Source organism: Hemitrygon akajei, chromosome 7 (genome assembly GCF_048418815.1).
Source record: "Hemitrygon akajei chromosome 7, sHemAka1.3, whole genome shotgun sequence".
Taxonomy (NCBI): Eukaryota; Metazoa; Chordata; class Chondrichthyes; order Myliobatiformes; family Dasyatidae; genus Hemitrygon; species Hemitrygon akajei.
Window position 1 is genome coordinate 106,723,479 of NC_133130.1, and position 13,707 is coordinate 106,737,185.

Consider the following 13,707-nt stretch of genomic DNA (forward strand, 5'->3'; position numbering starts at 1 on the left):
TAATTGAAATAAAAAGCTGAAGATTAATTTTAAAACATTTCATTTGTGGTCACGGAGCACACAACCTAATCCCATTTTCAGAGCAAGCCCATCAATCCCACTGCCCCAATCATCTTCCTGTAACCATTTCTAGTGTCCAGTAAATCATGCTTTCAACAAGTTTAATTTTACAACTTTGTAACCTAGCCAACAATCAGCAGGTCTTTTGGGCATGAGAAATAAATGAAACATTCACATGGAGCAACTCCCATGGTAGCATAGGAATTATGCAAACTCCACACAGATAGCCCCAGAAGTCAGGTGCGAAGCCGAGCAATGAATATGAAGTGTATCCAACCACTCCAAACTTGATTACCCATGCTTTCTGATAATGGTCATATGATTTGGATGGTACTACCCAAATAGCTATAGCAAGTAATAATGCATATGTTGTAGATGGTACACACTATATCCATGTGCAGGAAATCAAGGGAATAGTACCAGTCAAAAAGTTGCTTGGTGTTAAGTATCTTGAACCAAGATTGCATTGTATAAAATTCATCTGCAAAAGGTACACTGGCAAGATGTGGTTGGGTAGGTTTACCCTTCTTGGTTAACTAATCACCTGTGACAGATCCAGCCTGGCAGCTATATCCTTCAGGAAGTAACGGTGGTGCTTCTGGGCTCTTAATTGGGGATACTGAAGATATATATCCTTGCTACTCAATCTTTCAATGAGCTTTCATCAGAACTGCTCAAAGCATGCTATTTGTAAGAACAAGATTATCATAGAACAAGGAACAAAGCTAGGAAATAAAAACTGTTGCAGCTAGATTTATATAGTTAAATAGCCTTTTATTAATTCCCTTGCATTTTCTTTGACATCACATAGCATGAAAGTGTCAATCCTATTCTGTAATGTGTTCAATCCTATAAATCACAGTATCATGTTTAATCACAACTTGTAATTGTTAAAGCAGTAATTTTGACCAGAAAACACAAGAACTCAATTCCTTAGCACCATGTACAATGGTAGCCTGAAAAGGTATATGCTGTCTCAGGATACAAGAGCTCATCCTTACATAAAAAGTTTTATGAGCCCATTCTACTTACCCTGAATAAAACACATTTCCACCCTACACACACAAATGAAGAGATAGAAATGTGGTAAATACAAAAACCAATGATGAAATTTTCATTGTAAAACTTCAGATCAATGAATGGGATGAACTTTTCTATTTAGACAAAATTGTTCATTTCACTTTACTAGCATATGTAAATTGCACATCCATCTACACAAAATTAAACTTGTTAAAAGCCTGGCATCCTTGACATTCCTTCAGTATAAATATATGTTGCTCACCTTTGTCACTTGGCCAATCTCTAAAAATCTGCAGTGGACATTCATCATCCTCGAGAAGAGTCTCTTTAGCACCTTTGTCATCGGAGTGCTGTGCACCAGGTGGCAATACTACCTATGTAAGAAAAGTTTGAAACAAGCAAATCATTTAAAGTCAGTATTCAGCAATGCCTACCAAAAAATAAAAGCTTATACTTCCCAACTTTAGTTTGACACAATGTACTTGGTATTTAATGAAATAATCAGCTTAAGCTAGAGAATAAAATGAAACCTGGAATGCACAGTGTGGTTAGTGCAAGAAATTGAAGGGCCAGATAGGAGGGAAGAGTTAGATTTATTTTAGAAGAGTTAAGTTGATGCAGTATCATTGGTCACAAAGCCTGTATTGTGCTGTGATGTTCTATGTTCTAAAAATACTAGATGAATACAAAAAAAGATCATCAGAAAACAATGAATCACATCTTTAGCTGCTACAAAACATTTCACAGAACTTATCAATAAATTACCTTCAAGTGTTGGCACCAAGTTAACATGCAATTACAACATCCAACAAACAAAATGGGCTTTATTGTGTTTTTATGCTAATTGAAGAATGCGTGCCTAACAACAGAAGAGTTCCCTATTCTTCCGCAAAAATGTTACATTTTGCATTTGCCTGAAGAACCAATTGGTTTAACAGGTTAAATCCCTCATTCTGTAATAGCGTTAGCCATAAATCACATGAATTTGCCTTATGACTGCCACGTCAAAAAGTGGACAGATGAGGAAAACTTTCAGTTTTGGTAAAAGATAATGGCTAGCACTGGGTAGCCAACAACATGATTAATGTAAAGGTCACGAGAGATTACATAGAATATAAAACAAAATTCACCCTTCACTCTCTCAGCATAACCCTCCAGTTTCTTTTTAAAATGCTCAATTAAAAAAAACTTTTGTTTCAAGTTCTGTGAAAGCCAGTTCAATATTCTTACCATACTCATAATGGCATAGTGTCCAAAATACACGCTACGGCATTTAATTTGCCTAGTAAAACTTAACAGAATTTGAAACGCAGGACTGTGACTTAATTCCCACCAAAACATATTATCTAACTACATTTTAATTATCCTAAAGATTCAATTTGATTTGTGTTCAAATATTATGGTCAAAGCCAATCATATTTGAAAGTTTTACCGCCTTTAGAATAGGGATTTTTTTTGAACAAAAGACGATAAGAAGATAGCAGCAGGATTAGACAATTCGGCCCGCTGAGCCTGCTCTGACGTTCAATCCACCAAACTCTTCCGGTAAGATGGTGGCTGCTTGGACACACAGCTTTCAGGGTCCAACCAGAGGTGTATTTGTTTGTCCTTTACAATAGCAAGACACTTATTTATCAAGAACATCAAGTACTCACTCCAATAGCGAGTTACTCAATAGTGGTGGAGCTGGACTTGTTACACACTGTATTGCAGTCTGCTTCAGCCACTCAAGCAAGAAGATAGAGGTCCAACAGACAATGCAGATGATTGTCTTGAATGTTTTTGTGATTGCAAGACCCTGTTGAATATTGGTAATGTACAATGATTCACTGGTTCATTAAAAAGATTAACAACGGGGGAGCTGCATGGCCTCTGTTGTGCTGCAGACCAGGCCCTCATGTTTTGAGGTCACCTGTTGAGGCTAAAGGAGATACTGAATTCTGTACTGGGTTAGGGGCCGTCAACTCCCAGTGCTGCACTGCACAATGTGAAGAACTGCTACAGGCTTGTTCATGCAGAGAAGTGGCTCCAGGACAATATCCATGCACCAATCTACAAGCCATAACACTCAAGGGACTTCAGCTATATTATTTTATATAGTTGAATAACAATTAAACTTTTACTTGATAACCCTAAGCCCTCTAACCAATCATGACTGTGTAACACACTGATTAGGACTTTTACTATGCTGTAGATATTTCATTTTAGCAATTCTGTAAGAGCAATCTGTTCTGCTTTGAGCCTGTTTGGGTTTGAGCTGAGATAAGGGGCTTTATTGTTCAACTTAGGAATGGAATGTCAAGGAATCAAAATGGTAGAATTGGGAGAAGGTTTTAGAGAACTCTGGGTAGAGAGGTCTTTGTTGGCGGGAGCTGGGAGAAGACAAGAAAAAAGATGGCAGAGTGTGCCGTCTCTGTTGCACAAGGTGATTTGTGCAAATGAATGGTTTCAAGGAAGGACTAATACTCTCGTGGGAGAGCCCATTTGTTCAAGATGGATTTTGAGCGACATTCAGAAGGTGTAGTGTGTATAATGAAAACAACGGCTTCTGAAAGATGTGATCACTACCATGCACATGTGACTGTTTAAGTATAATGGGCCCTTTTTGCTTTTTTTTTTCCTTTAATAACTGGTTGCTTAAGTTAACATTCTTACATATACTTTATAATTGTATGCAGTTACAATCTATTTATACACTCAAAGACTGGCCTCCACAGCCCTTTGTGACAACTAATTCCACAGATTCACCACCCTCCTGCTGAAGAAATTTGTCCTGATCTCCATTCTATTTCAAGGCAGTGCCCTCAACCCTTGACTGTCCTATCAAGGAAACATCCTCTACATGTCCACTTTCAGTATCCAGTAGGTTGCAACGAGATCCCACCCACTTATTCTTCTGAACTTTACTGGCTCTTCACTCAGCACTAGAGCATCTGGACAGGGAAGATACATATATCAGGATGCTCTTCATTGACTACAGCTCAGCATTCAACATTATGATCTCCTCAAAACTAATGACTAAGCTCCTAGACCCAGGCCTTGAAACCTCCTTGTGCAACTGGATACTCTAATTCCCCACTTGTGGACCCCAGTCAGTACATATAGGCAACATCTCTTCCAAAATCACCATCAGAACAGGTGCACCACAAGGCTCTGTGCTTAGCATTCTGTTCTACTCACGACTATGAGGCGAAGTACAGCTCTAATTGCATATTTTAGTTTTCAGACATCACCAGTGTTATTGGCCTAATCAAAGGTAGTGACAAATCAGCATATAGGGAAAATGAAAATCTGGTTGAATGGTGTCACAACAACCACCTCTCACTCAGCATCAGGAAAACCAAAGTGCTGATTATTGACTACAGGAGTAAGTGTTATGAATGTACCACAGCTCTGAGGGGCTGAAGGGTGCAGGACCAGCCTCCTCCTTCCGGAGAATCGCAAGATCGCTATTAATTCGGGTCTTGGACCCAGGAAATGAGAGACAATGCAACGGACTTGACCATTGTTCTTAGAGGCACCTGTGTGAATTGCAACTCTATAGTACGTGCCAGCTATCAGGGACATGGACACCCTCGGGCAATGTGGGGTGGAGATTGTATCACCCTACCTTGATTGACATTTACAAATCTGCCAGTCATGATAAAAAGGAGACTGCAGGAGGCGGTACTCCAGCGACGCCCCAGACGGAGACACCATCGCTCATCGCTCCAGTAAGGATGGGAAGCTGTTCGGAAGTCACGTTTGATTCGGTTCCCCTAGCTTGGGACACGCATGGCTGATAACCCCGAAAAGGATTCCGAACTGACAACGGGGAACTCCCGTTCCCAATTCCACGCTTTGAGTCCAGAAGGCTGGCAAGTTTATTTTCTCTCTCCAACCCGTGAACACCCAGCGGTCCCTCAAACGGCTAAAAGCCTTCATGAACTGGCGAGACCTTTATATTTCCATCGGACAATAGTTTTACCCCTAGACAAACGATAGAGCTACTTCTTATTGTTGATTACTACTATACCCGCGCTTTAGATTGAGTATTGACGACGTATATTATCTGAATGTTTGTATTAACCTTACTTTTGTGCCCCTTTAAAAATAAAAATGTTTAAAAATAGTACCATCAGACTTCAGCGGACCTCTCTATCTTTGCTGGTAAGTGACCCAGTTACGGGGTTCGTAACAGAAGAAACCAGAGGTCCACAGCCAGTTCTCATTACGGCAACAGAATTGTAGAGGATCAGCTTTAAATTTCTTGGCATCAATATCAGAGGATGTGTCCAGATACCAGCATGTGTAAACATAAAGGAATCACAACAGCACCTCTACTTTCTTAAAAGTTTGCGTAGAATCAACATGTCATCTAGAACTTTGATTAAACTTCTATAAATGCACTGTGAAGGGCAACCTACGTGGTTGCATCATGGACTAGTGTGGAAATACCAATGCCCAAGATCAAAAAAGCCACTTGTAAAAAGAAAAGCCCTTCTCACAATTGAGCACATCAACCAGGAGCACTACAACAAGAAAGCAACATTCGTCAAGGACAACCTTGCTTTCCAATCCATGCTTTCTTCTCACTGCTGCCATTGGGAAGGAGACAAAGAAGCCTTAGATCCCACACCACCAGGATCAGGAACAGTTATTACTCTTCAACCCTTCAGGCTCCTGAACCAACATGGATAACTTCACTCCCTCAGTACCAAACTGATTCAACATGCTATGAACTCACTTATAAAGACTCTACAAATCATGTTCTCGGTTTTTTTTAATATTTACATAGTTTGTTTTCTTTTGCATATTGGTTGTTTGCAGTCTGTGTAGTTTTTCCTTGATTCTATTGTACTTCGCTGTTCTACTGTAAAAGCCTGCAAGAAAATGAGTCTCAGGTAGTATATGGTGACATGATAATAAACTTACTTTGAACTTTGAAATATGGTCTGAGCTTCATCTGTACATCTTTACGTTTATATTCTGGTCCTCTCCAAATGGGTGTGAACACTACATTTGCCTTCTTTATAACATCAAGTTAACCTTCAGAGAATCCTGATCTAATACTCTATACATCTCAGATTCCTGAATTCACACCCCATTTGACAAATAATTTACACCTCTAATCTTCCCACAAAATTATCTAACCCAATATCTCTAAACTGCATTCCATGGCCAGATCAGCCATGATCTTATTGAATGGGAGAGCAAGCTTAATGTGCCAGATAGCCTACTCCTGCTCCTATTTCTTATGCTCTTATCTAGCACTTGTCTGCTGCTCTAACCTGTCCGAATTCTTCTGCAGACTACCCATCTCTGCAAGACTACATTCCTTCACTCATCTTGCTACCACTGACAAACCTGACCACAGTGCCATCCAGATCATTAATGTATAAAAGTGAAAAGTTATGGTCTGAACTCTGCAGAACTCAACTAGTCACCAACAGCCATCCTAGAGAGATCCCATCTATCACCAGTTTTCTGCCTTTCAGCCAACCTTCTATCCATGTTACTACCTTGCCTCCAACATCATTGGCTCTGATCTTGTTTTGTAGCATTGTGTGTAGCATATTAAAGGCCTTTTGGAGTATTTACAGACATCTTCAACCTCACCAATAGTCTGAGGTAAGCAGGCATCAGTCGCATCAGTGCCCAAGAAGAATGCGGTAACCTGCCTCAATGACTATTGCCTAGCAGCACTTAGATCCACTATAATGAAGTGCTTCAAGAGACTGGTCATGAAGCACATGAACTCTAGCCTGAGGAGCAACCTGAATTTGCTCCAAATGCCTACAATCACAAAAGGTCAACAGCAGATGCTATTTCATTGACCCTTCACTCAGCTCTGGAACACTTGAACAATGAAGATACATGGGTCAGCATTCAACACTCAAAATTAATCACTATGCTCTAAAACCTGGGCCTCAGTGCTTTCCTGGGCAACTGAATCCTTGATTTCCTCACTGGCAGATCCCAGTTGGTACGGATTGGTAACAAATCTCCTCCACTTTCACCATCAGTACAAGAGCACCATAAGGCTATGTGCTTAGCCCCTTGATCCACTCAATTTATATTTGGTTGAGTGGTGTCACAACCACCTCTCATTCAACATCGGGAAAGAGCCAAAGAGCTGATTATTGACTACAGGAGGAAGATGCTCGAGGTCCATGAGCCAAACCTCATTAGGACAAGAGTTGCAGAGGTTTAATTTTATATTTCTTGGTGTCAACATATCAAAGGATCTGTCCTGGTAACAGCACATACAAGCACAGAAGAGACACATCAACACCTTTACTTTCTTAGAAGTTGGCACAGATTTAGCATATCAAGTAAAACTTTGATAAACTTCTATAGATGCAGTGGAGAGCATCCTAACTGGTTGCATCACAGTCTGGTATGGAAACACCAGTCCTTTGGAATAGAAAAGGCTATAAAAAGAGCCCTTTCTACCACTGAACACATTTACACAGAATGCTGCCAATTAGAAAGGAGTACCTAAAGATCTAAATTTGCGGGGGGCGGGGATCCAGAATGTGAGAGAGGATAGCGAGAGGAAGAATAAAGGACAGGTGGGGACTACACGGTTCCGGAATATTAAGTGTGTAGTAGAGAAAGGTGAGATGGAACAAGTGATAAGGAGGACACATGTACAGAGGGATGGTCTGACGGAACATGGAGTTAAATGTGTTGAAAGAATAAGTAAATTTAGGAAGGACAACAAAATTCTAGGGGCGTATAGCCCGATGGGAGTTCGGGGAGCTGGGTTAAGCACAATAGGCAGCGATTCAAACAGAGAGAGGAGAAATGGGCTAAAAATTCTATATCTGAATGCACGAAGTGTCAGAAATAAGGCCGATGAGCTTGAAGCCCAGGTGCGAATGGGTAACTATGATGTTGTTGGGTAACGGAGACATGGCTGCAGGGAGATCAGACTTGGGAAATGAGTGTTCAAGGGTATACGTGCTATCGTAGGGACAGAAATGTGGGCAGAGGGGGTGTGGTAGCCCTGTTGGTGAGGAATGAGATTCAGTCCTTTGCAAGGGGGGACATAGGGTCAGGAGAAGTAGAGTCTGTGTGGATTCCTGCAGGGGGACATAGATAGGCTGAGTGATTGGGCAGACATTTGGCAGATGAAATATAATACTGACAAGTGTGAGGTCTTGCACTTTGGCAGGAAAAATAATAGAGCAAGTTATTATCTAAATGGAGAGAAACTGGAAAGTGCTTCTGTGCAAAGGGATCTGGGGGTCCTGGTGCAGGAAACACAAAAAGTTAGTATGCAAGGGCAGCAGGTGGTCAAGAAGGCCAATGGAATGCTGGCTTTTATTGCTAGGGGGATGAAGTATAAGAACAGGGAGGTCTTACTGCAGTTGTACCGGGTATTGGTGAGACCACACCTGGAGTACTGCGTGCAGTTCTGGTGTCCATATTTAAGAAAGGATATACTGGCTCTCGAGGCAGTGCAGAGAGTTAATTCCGGGGATGGGTGGGTTAATGTATGATGAGAGGTTGAGTAGGTTGGGACTCTACTCATTGGAGTTCCGAAGAATGAGAGGCGATCTTATTGAAACATATAAGTTTGTGAAGGGGCTTGATCGGGTGGATGCGGGGAGAATGTTCCCAATGATGGGTGAAACTAGGACTAGGGGGCATAATCTTAAAATAAGGGGATGCCGTTCCAGGACTGAGATACGGAGAAATTTCTTCACTCAGAGGGTAGTGGGGCTGTGGAATTTACTGCCCCAGAGAGCTGTGGAAGCTACTACACTCAATAAATTCAAAACGGAGATAGACATTTTCCTGAATAAAAATGGCATTAGGGGATACAGTGAACGAGCAGTTAAGTGGACATGAGGCTAGGTTTAGATCAGCCATGTGATCTCCTGGACCAGTTTTCGATAGCCTGGATGGTTCGGAGAGGAATTTTCCAGATTTTTTCTCCTCAATTGGCAACTCGGTTTTTTTTCCCCGGGTGATCACATGGGTTTGGGCGGGATGAATAATAAAATAAAATGGGCGGCATGGTGCCCTGTTGGTTGGCACTGTTGTCTTGTGGGATTCGGTGAAAACTAGAGTTAAGATTGGATCAGCCATGATCTTGTTGAATAGCGGAGCAGGCTTGAGGGGCCGATTGGCCTACTCCTGCTCCTATCTCTTATGTTCTTATGGATAGAATTGAGGAACAGTAAGGGCAAAAGGACCCAAATGGGTGTTGTCTACAAGCCACCAAACAGTAGCATGGATATTGGGTGCCAGTTGAATAGGGAGTTAACATTGGCATGTGGCAAAGGTAATGTCGCAGTAGTTATGGGGGATTTCAACATGCAGGTGAACTGGGAGAATCAGGTTGGTGCTGGACCACAGGATAGGGAGTTTGTAGAGTGCCTACGGGATGAATTCTTGGAACAGCTTGTACGAGAGCCGACCAGGGACAAGACTATTCTGGATTTAGTGTTATGTAATGAACAGGATTTGATAAGCGATCTCGCAGTAAGGGAGCCATTAGGAGGTAGTGATCATAATATGATAAGTTTTTATCTGCAATTTGAGAAGGATAAGGACAGCTTGGAGGTGGCAGTGTTGCAGTTGAACAGGGGAAACTATGGAGCCATGAGGGAGGAGCTGGCCAAAGTTGACTGGACGGATAGCCTAGCAGAAAAGACAGTGGAACAGCAACGGCAGGTATTCTTGGGAATAATGCACAAGGTGCAAAATCAGTTCATCCCCCAGAGAAGGAAGGATTCAAAGGGGGGAAAGGGGCCTCAGTGGTTGACAAAGGAAGTCAGAGACTGCATAGCATTAAAAAAAAAGGAAATATGACAGAGCTAAGGTGAGTGGGAGGACAGATGATTGGGAAGTTTTTAAGGAACAACAGAACTTAACTAAAAAGACAATACGGGGAGAAAAAATGAGGTACGAACGCAAGCTAGCCAGGAATATAAAGGAAGATAGCAAAAGCTTTTTTAGGTATGTGAAGAGAAAGAAGATAGTTAAGAACAATGTTGGGCCCTTGAAGAATGAATTGGGTGAAATTGTTATGGGAAACAGAGAAATGGCAGAAGAATTTAATGAGTACTTTAGATCTGTTTTCACTAAGGAAGACACAAGCAATCTCCCAGATGTATGAATGGGCCAAGGACATAGGGTAACAGAGGAAATGAAACAGATTGACATTCGGAAGGAAACAGTGATGAGAAGACTGATGGGACTGAAGGCTGACAAATCCCCAGGTCCAGATGGTCTGCACCCTAGGGTACTAAAGGAGGTGGCCCTAGAAATTGCGGATGCATTGGTAATCATTTTCCAATGTTCCTTAGATTCAGGATCAGTTCCTGAGGATTGGAGAATGGCTAATGTTATCCCACTTTTTAAGAAAGGAGGGAGGGAGAAAACAGAGAACTATCGACCTGTCAGCCTGACATCGGCGGTGGGAAAGATGCTAGAGTCCATTATTAAGGATGAAATAGTGGCATATCTAGATAGCAGTGATAGGATTGGGCCGAGCCAGCATGGATTTACCAAAGGTAAATCATGCTTGACTAATCTGTTGGAGTTTTCGAGAACCAGGAAGTTAGACGGGGGAGATCCAGTGGATGTAGTGGACCTCGATTTTCAGAAGGCATTTGATAAGGTCCCACATAGAAGATTGGTGGGTAAAATCAAAGCTCAGGGCATCGGGGGGAAGGCATTGACATGGATAGAAAACTGGTTGGCAGATAGAAAGCAAAGGGTAGCGGTGAATGGGTGTTTCTCGGAATGGCAGGTGGTGACTAGTGGGGAGCCACAGGGCTCGGTATTGGGACCACAGCTGTTTACAATTTACGTCAACGATTTGGATGAAGGCATAGAAAATAACATCAGCAAATTTGTTGATGATACTAAGCTGGGTGGCAGTGTGACATGTGATGAGGATGTTAGGAGAATTCAGGGTGACTTGGATAGGCTGGGTGAGTGGGCAGATACTTGGCAGATGGCGTTTAATGTGAATAAGTGTGAGGTTATCCACTTTGGGAGTAAGAACAGGAAGGCAGATTATTATCTGAACGGTATAGAGTTGGGTAAGGGAGTAATACAAAGAGATCTCGGAGTCCTTGTTCATCAGTCACTGAAGGTGAATGAGCAAGTGCAGCAGGCAGTGAAGGCGAATGGAATGTTGGCCTTTATTACAAAGGGAATTGAGTACAAGAGCAAGGAAATCCTCTTGCATTTGTACAGAGCCCTGGTGAGACCACACCTGGAGTACTGTGTACAGTTTTGGTCTCCAGGGTTAAGGAAGGACATCCTGGCTGTAGAGGAAGTGCAGCGTAGATTCACGAGGTTAATTCCTGGGATGTCTGGACTGTCTTACGCAGAGAGGTTAGAGAGACTGGGCTTGTACACGCTGGAATTAAGGAGATTGAGAGGGGATCTGATTGAAACATATAAGATTATTAAGGGATTGAACAAGATAGAGGCAGGAAATATGTTCCAGATCCTGGGAGAGTCCAGTACCAGAGGGCATGGTTTGAGAATAAGGGGTAGGTCATTTAGGACAGAGTTAAGGAAAAACTTCTTCTCCCAGAGAGTTGTGGGGGTCTGGAATGCACTGCCTCGGAAGGTAGTGGATGCCTTGTGCAGGAAGGCACAGAGTCGAATGTACTTCCTAAGAAGGTTGGCGACATTCAATGTCTGTAGTGAGATGCTGAAGATGTTCTATAGGTCAGTTGTGGAGAGCGCCCTCTTCTTTGTGGTGGCGTGTTGGGGAGGAAGCATTAAGAAGAGGGATGCCTCACGTCTTAATAAGCTGGTAAGGAAGGCGGGCTCTGTAGTGGGCAAAGTACTGGAGAGTTTAACATCGGTAGCTGAGCGAAGGGCGCTGAGTAGGCTACGGTCAATTATGGATAACTCTGAACATCCTCTACATAGCACCATCCAAAGACAGAGAAGCAGTTTCAGCGACAGGTTACTATCGATGCAATGCTCCTCAGACAGGATGAAGAGGTCAATACTCCCCAATGCCATTAGGCTTTACAATTCTACCGCCAGGACTTAAGAACTTTTTAAAGCTATTATTAATGCTTTTTGAGATGGTGATTTAGATGCATATCATATTTTTTTTACTGAGTTAAGTATTGTATGTAATTAGTTTTGCTACAACAAGTGTATGGGACATTGGAAAAAAGTTGAATTTCCCCATGGGGATGAATAAAGTATCTATCTATCTATCTATCAATTCTCTGGATGCTTTCAAGAAGGAGCTAGATAGGTATCATATGGATAGGGGAATCAAGGGATATGGGGACAAGGCAGGAACCGGGTATTGATAGTAGTTGATCAGCCATGATCTCAAAATGGCGGTGCAGGCTCAAAGGGCCGAATGGTCTACTTCTGCACCTATTGTCTATTGTCTATCACCCTGCCTCACCATTCCGGCCATGTTATCAACTTACTACTACCATTGGGCAGGAGGTACAGAAGCTTTAGGTCCTACTCCACCAGGTTCAGGAACAGATATTACCCCACAGCCATCAGACTCCTGAACTGGCATAGTTAACTTCATTCAACTCAACTTTGAAGTAATTCTACAACCTACAGACTCACTTTCCCAGGCAACTGACAATACATGTTCGCATTTATTTGCAGTTCGTCTTCTTATAACATATTGGTACTTTTATCAGTCTTTATGTACTTGATTGTAAAATTTTAATGTATTTTTCCCCTATAAATGCCTTTAAGAAAATGAATCTCAAAGTAGTACGTGGGAATATACATGTAATAATAAATTTACTTTGAACTTCAAAAATCCAAATATCTAATGATGCAAACACAAGGAAATCTACAGATGCTGAAAATTCAAGCAACACACACAAAATGCTGGTGGAACGCAGCAGGCCAGGCAGCATCTACAGGAAGAAGCACAGTCGACGTTTTGGGCAGAGACCCTTCGTCAGGACATCTAATGATGCTGTCTAACCTCATTGTTAAACACATTTAGGATTTCTAAGGGCTGACTTCACGATTGTGTAAAAACATCCAAATATTTTCTGATTGAAAGAGTACGCAAAATTGTGTTTTTGTTCCGCTGTGCTTAATGCAGGCATTTCGATATAGCCTGAAATTTCTTGGAGAATGCAGTACCGCCAACAACAGGGAGTAATTGCAAAGAGTAAGCTAGAAATACAACACTTCTCAGCCCAACCTCCCACAATACATTATAGTAGAAACTCTGCATGAACAGAGACAACATTCAACTGACTAAACAAGTTCAGGAAGACCTATTTGACAACCATATAACCATATAACAATCACAGCACGGAAACAGGCCATTCCGGCCCTCCAAGTCCGTGCCAAACTCTTAATCTCACCTAGTCCCACCTACCTGCACTCAGCTCATAACCCTCCACTCCTTTCCTGTCCATATACCTATCCAATTTTACCTTAAATGACACAACTGAACTGGCCTCTACTACTTCTACAGGAAGCTCATTCCACATAGCTATCACTCTCTGAGTAAAGAAATACCCCCTCGTGTTTCCCTTAAACTTTTGCCCCCTAACTCTCAAATCATGTCCTCTCGTTTGAATATATAGTAATATATTACTATATATAGAATATATATAGTAACCTTTACAACAAAAAGAGAAGACTCAAAACATAACTATA

At 41.8% G+C, this 13,707-nt stretch overlaps 1 protein-coding gene across 6 annotated transcripts in view; it reads right to left on the reverse strand.

Annotated features, from left to right (window-relative positions):
- Window positions 1-13,707, reverse strand: part of afdna (afadin, adherens junction formation factor a) — a 230,143-nt gene that overhangs the window by 136,744 nt on the left and 79,692 nt on the right. For all 6 annotated transcript variants that reach the window (XM_073051631.1, XM_073051634.1, XM_073051633.1 and 3 more), the window contains exon 7: window positions 1,343-1,454. In XM_073051631.1, coding sequence (XP_072907732.1) covers window positions 1,343-1,454 — 112 coding nt within the window. The remainder of the gene's footprint in view (window positions 1-1,342; window positions 1,455-13,707) is intronic.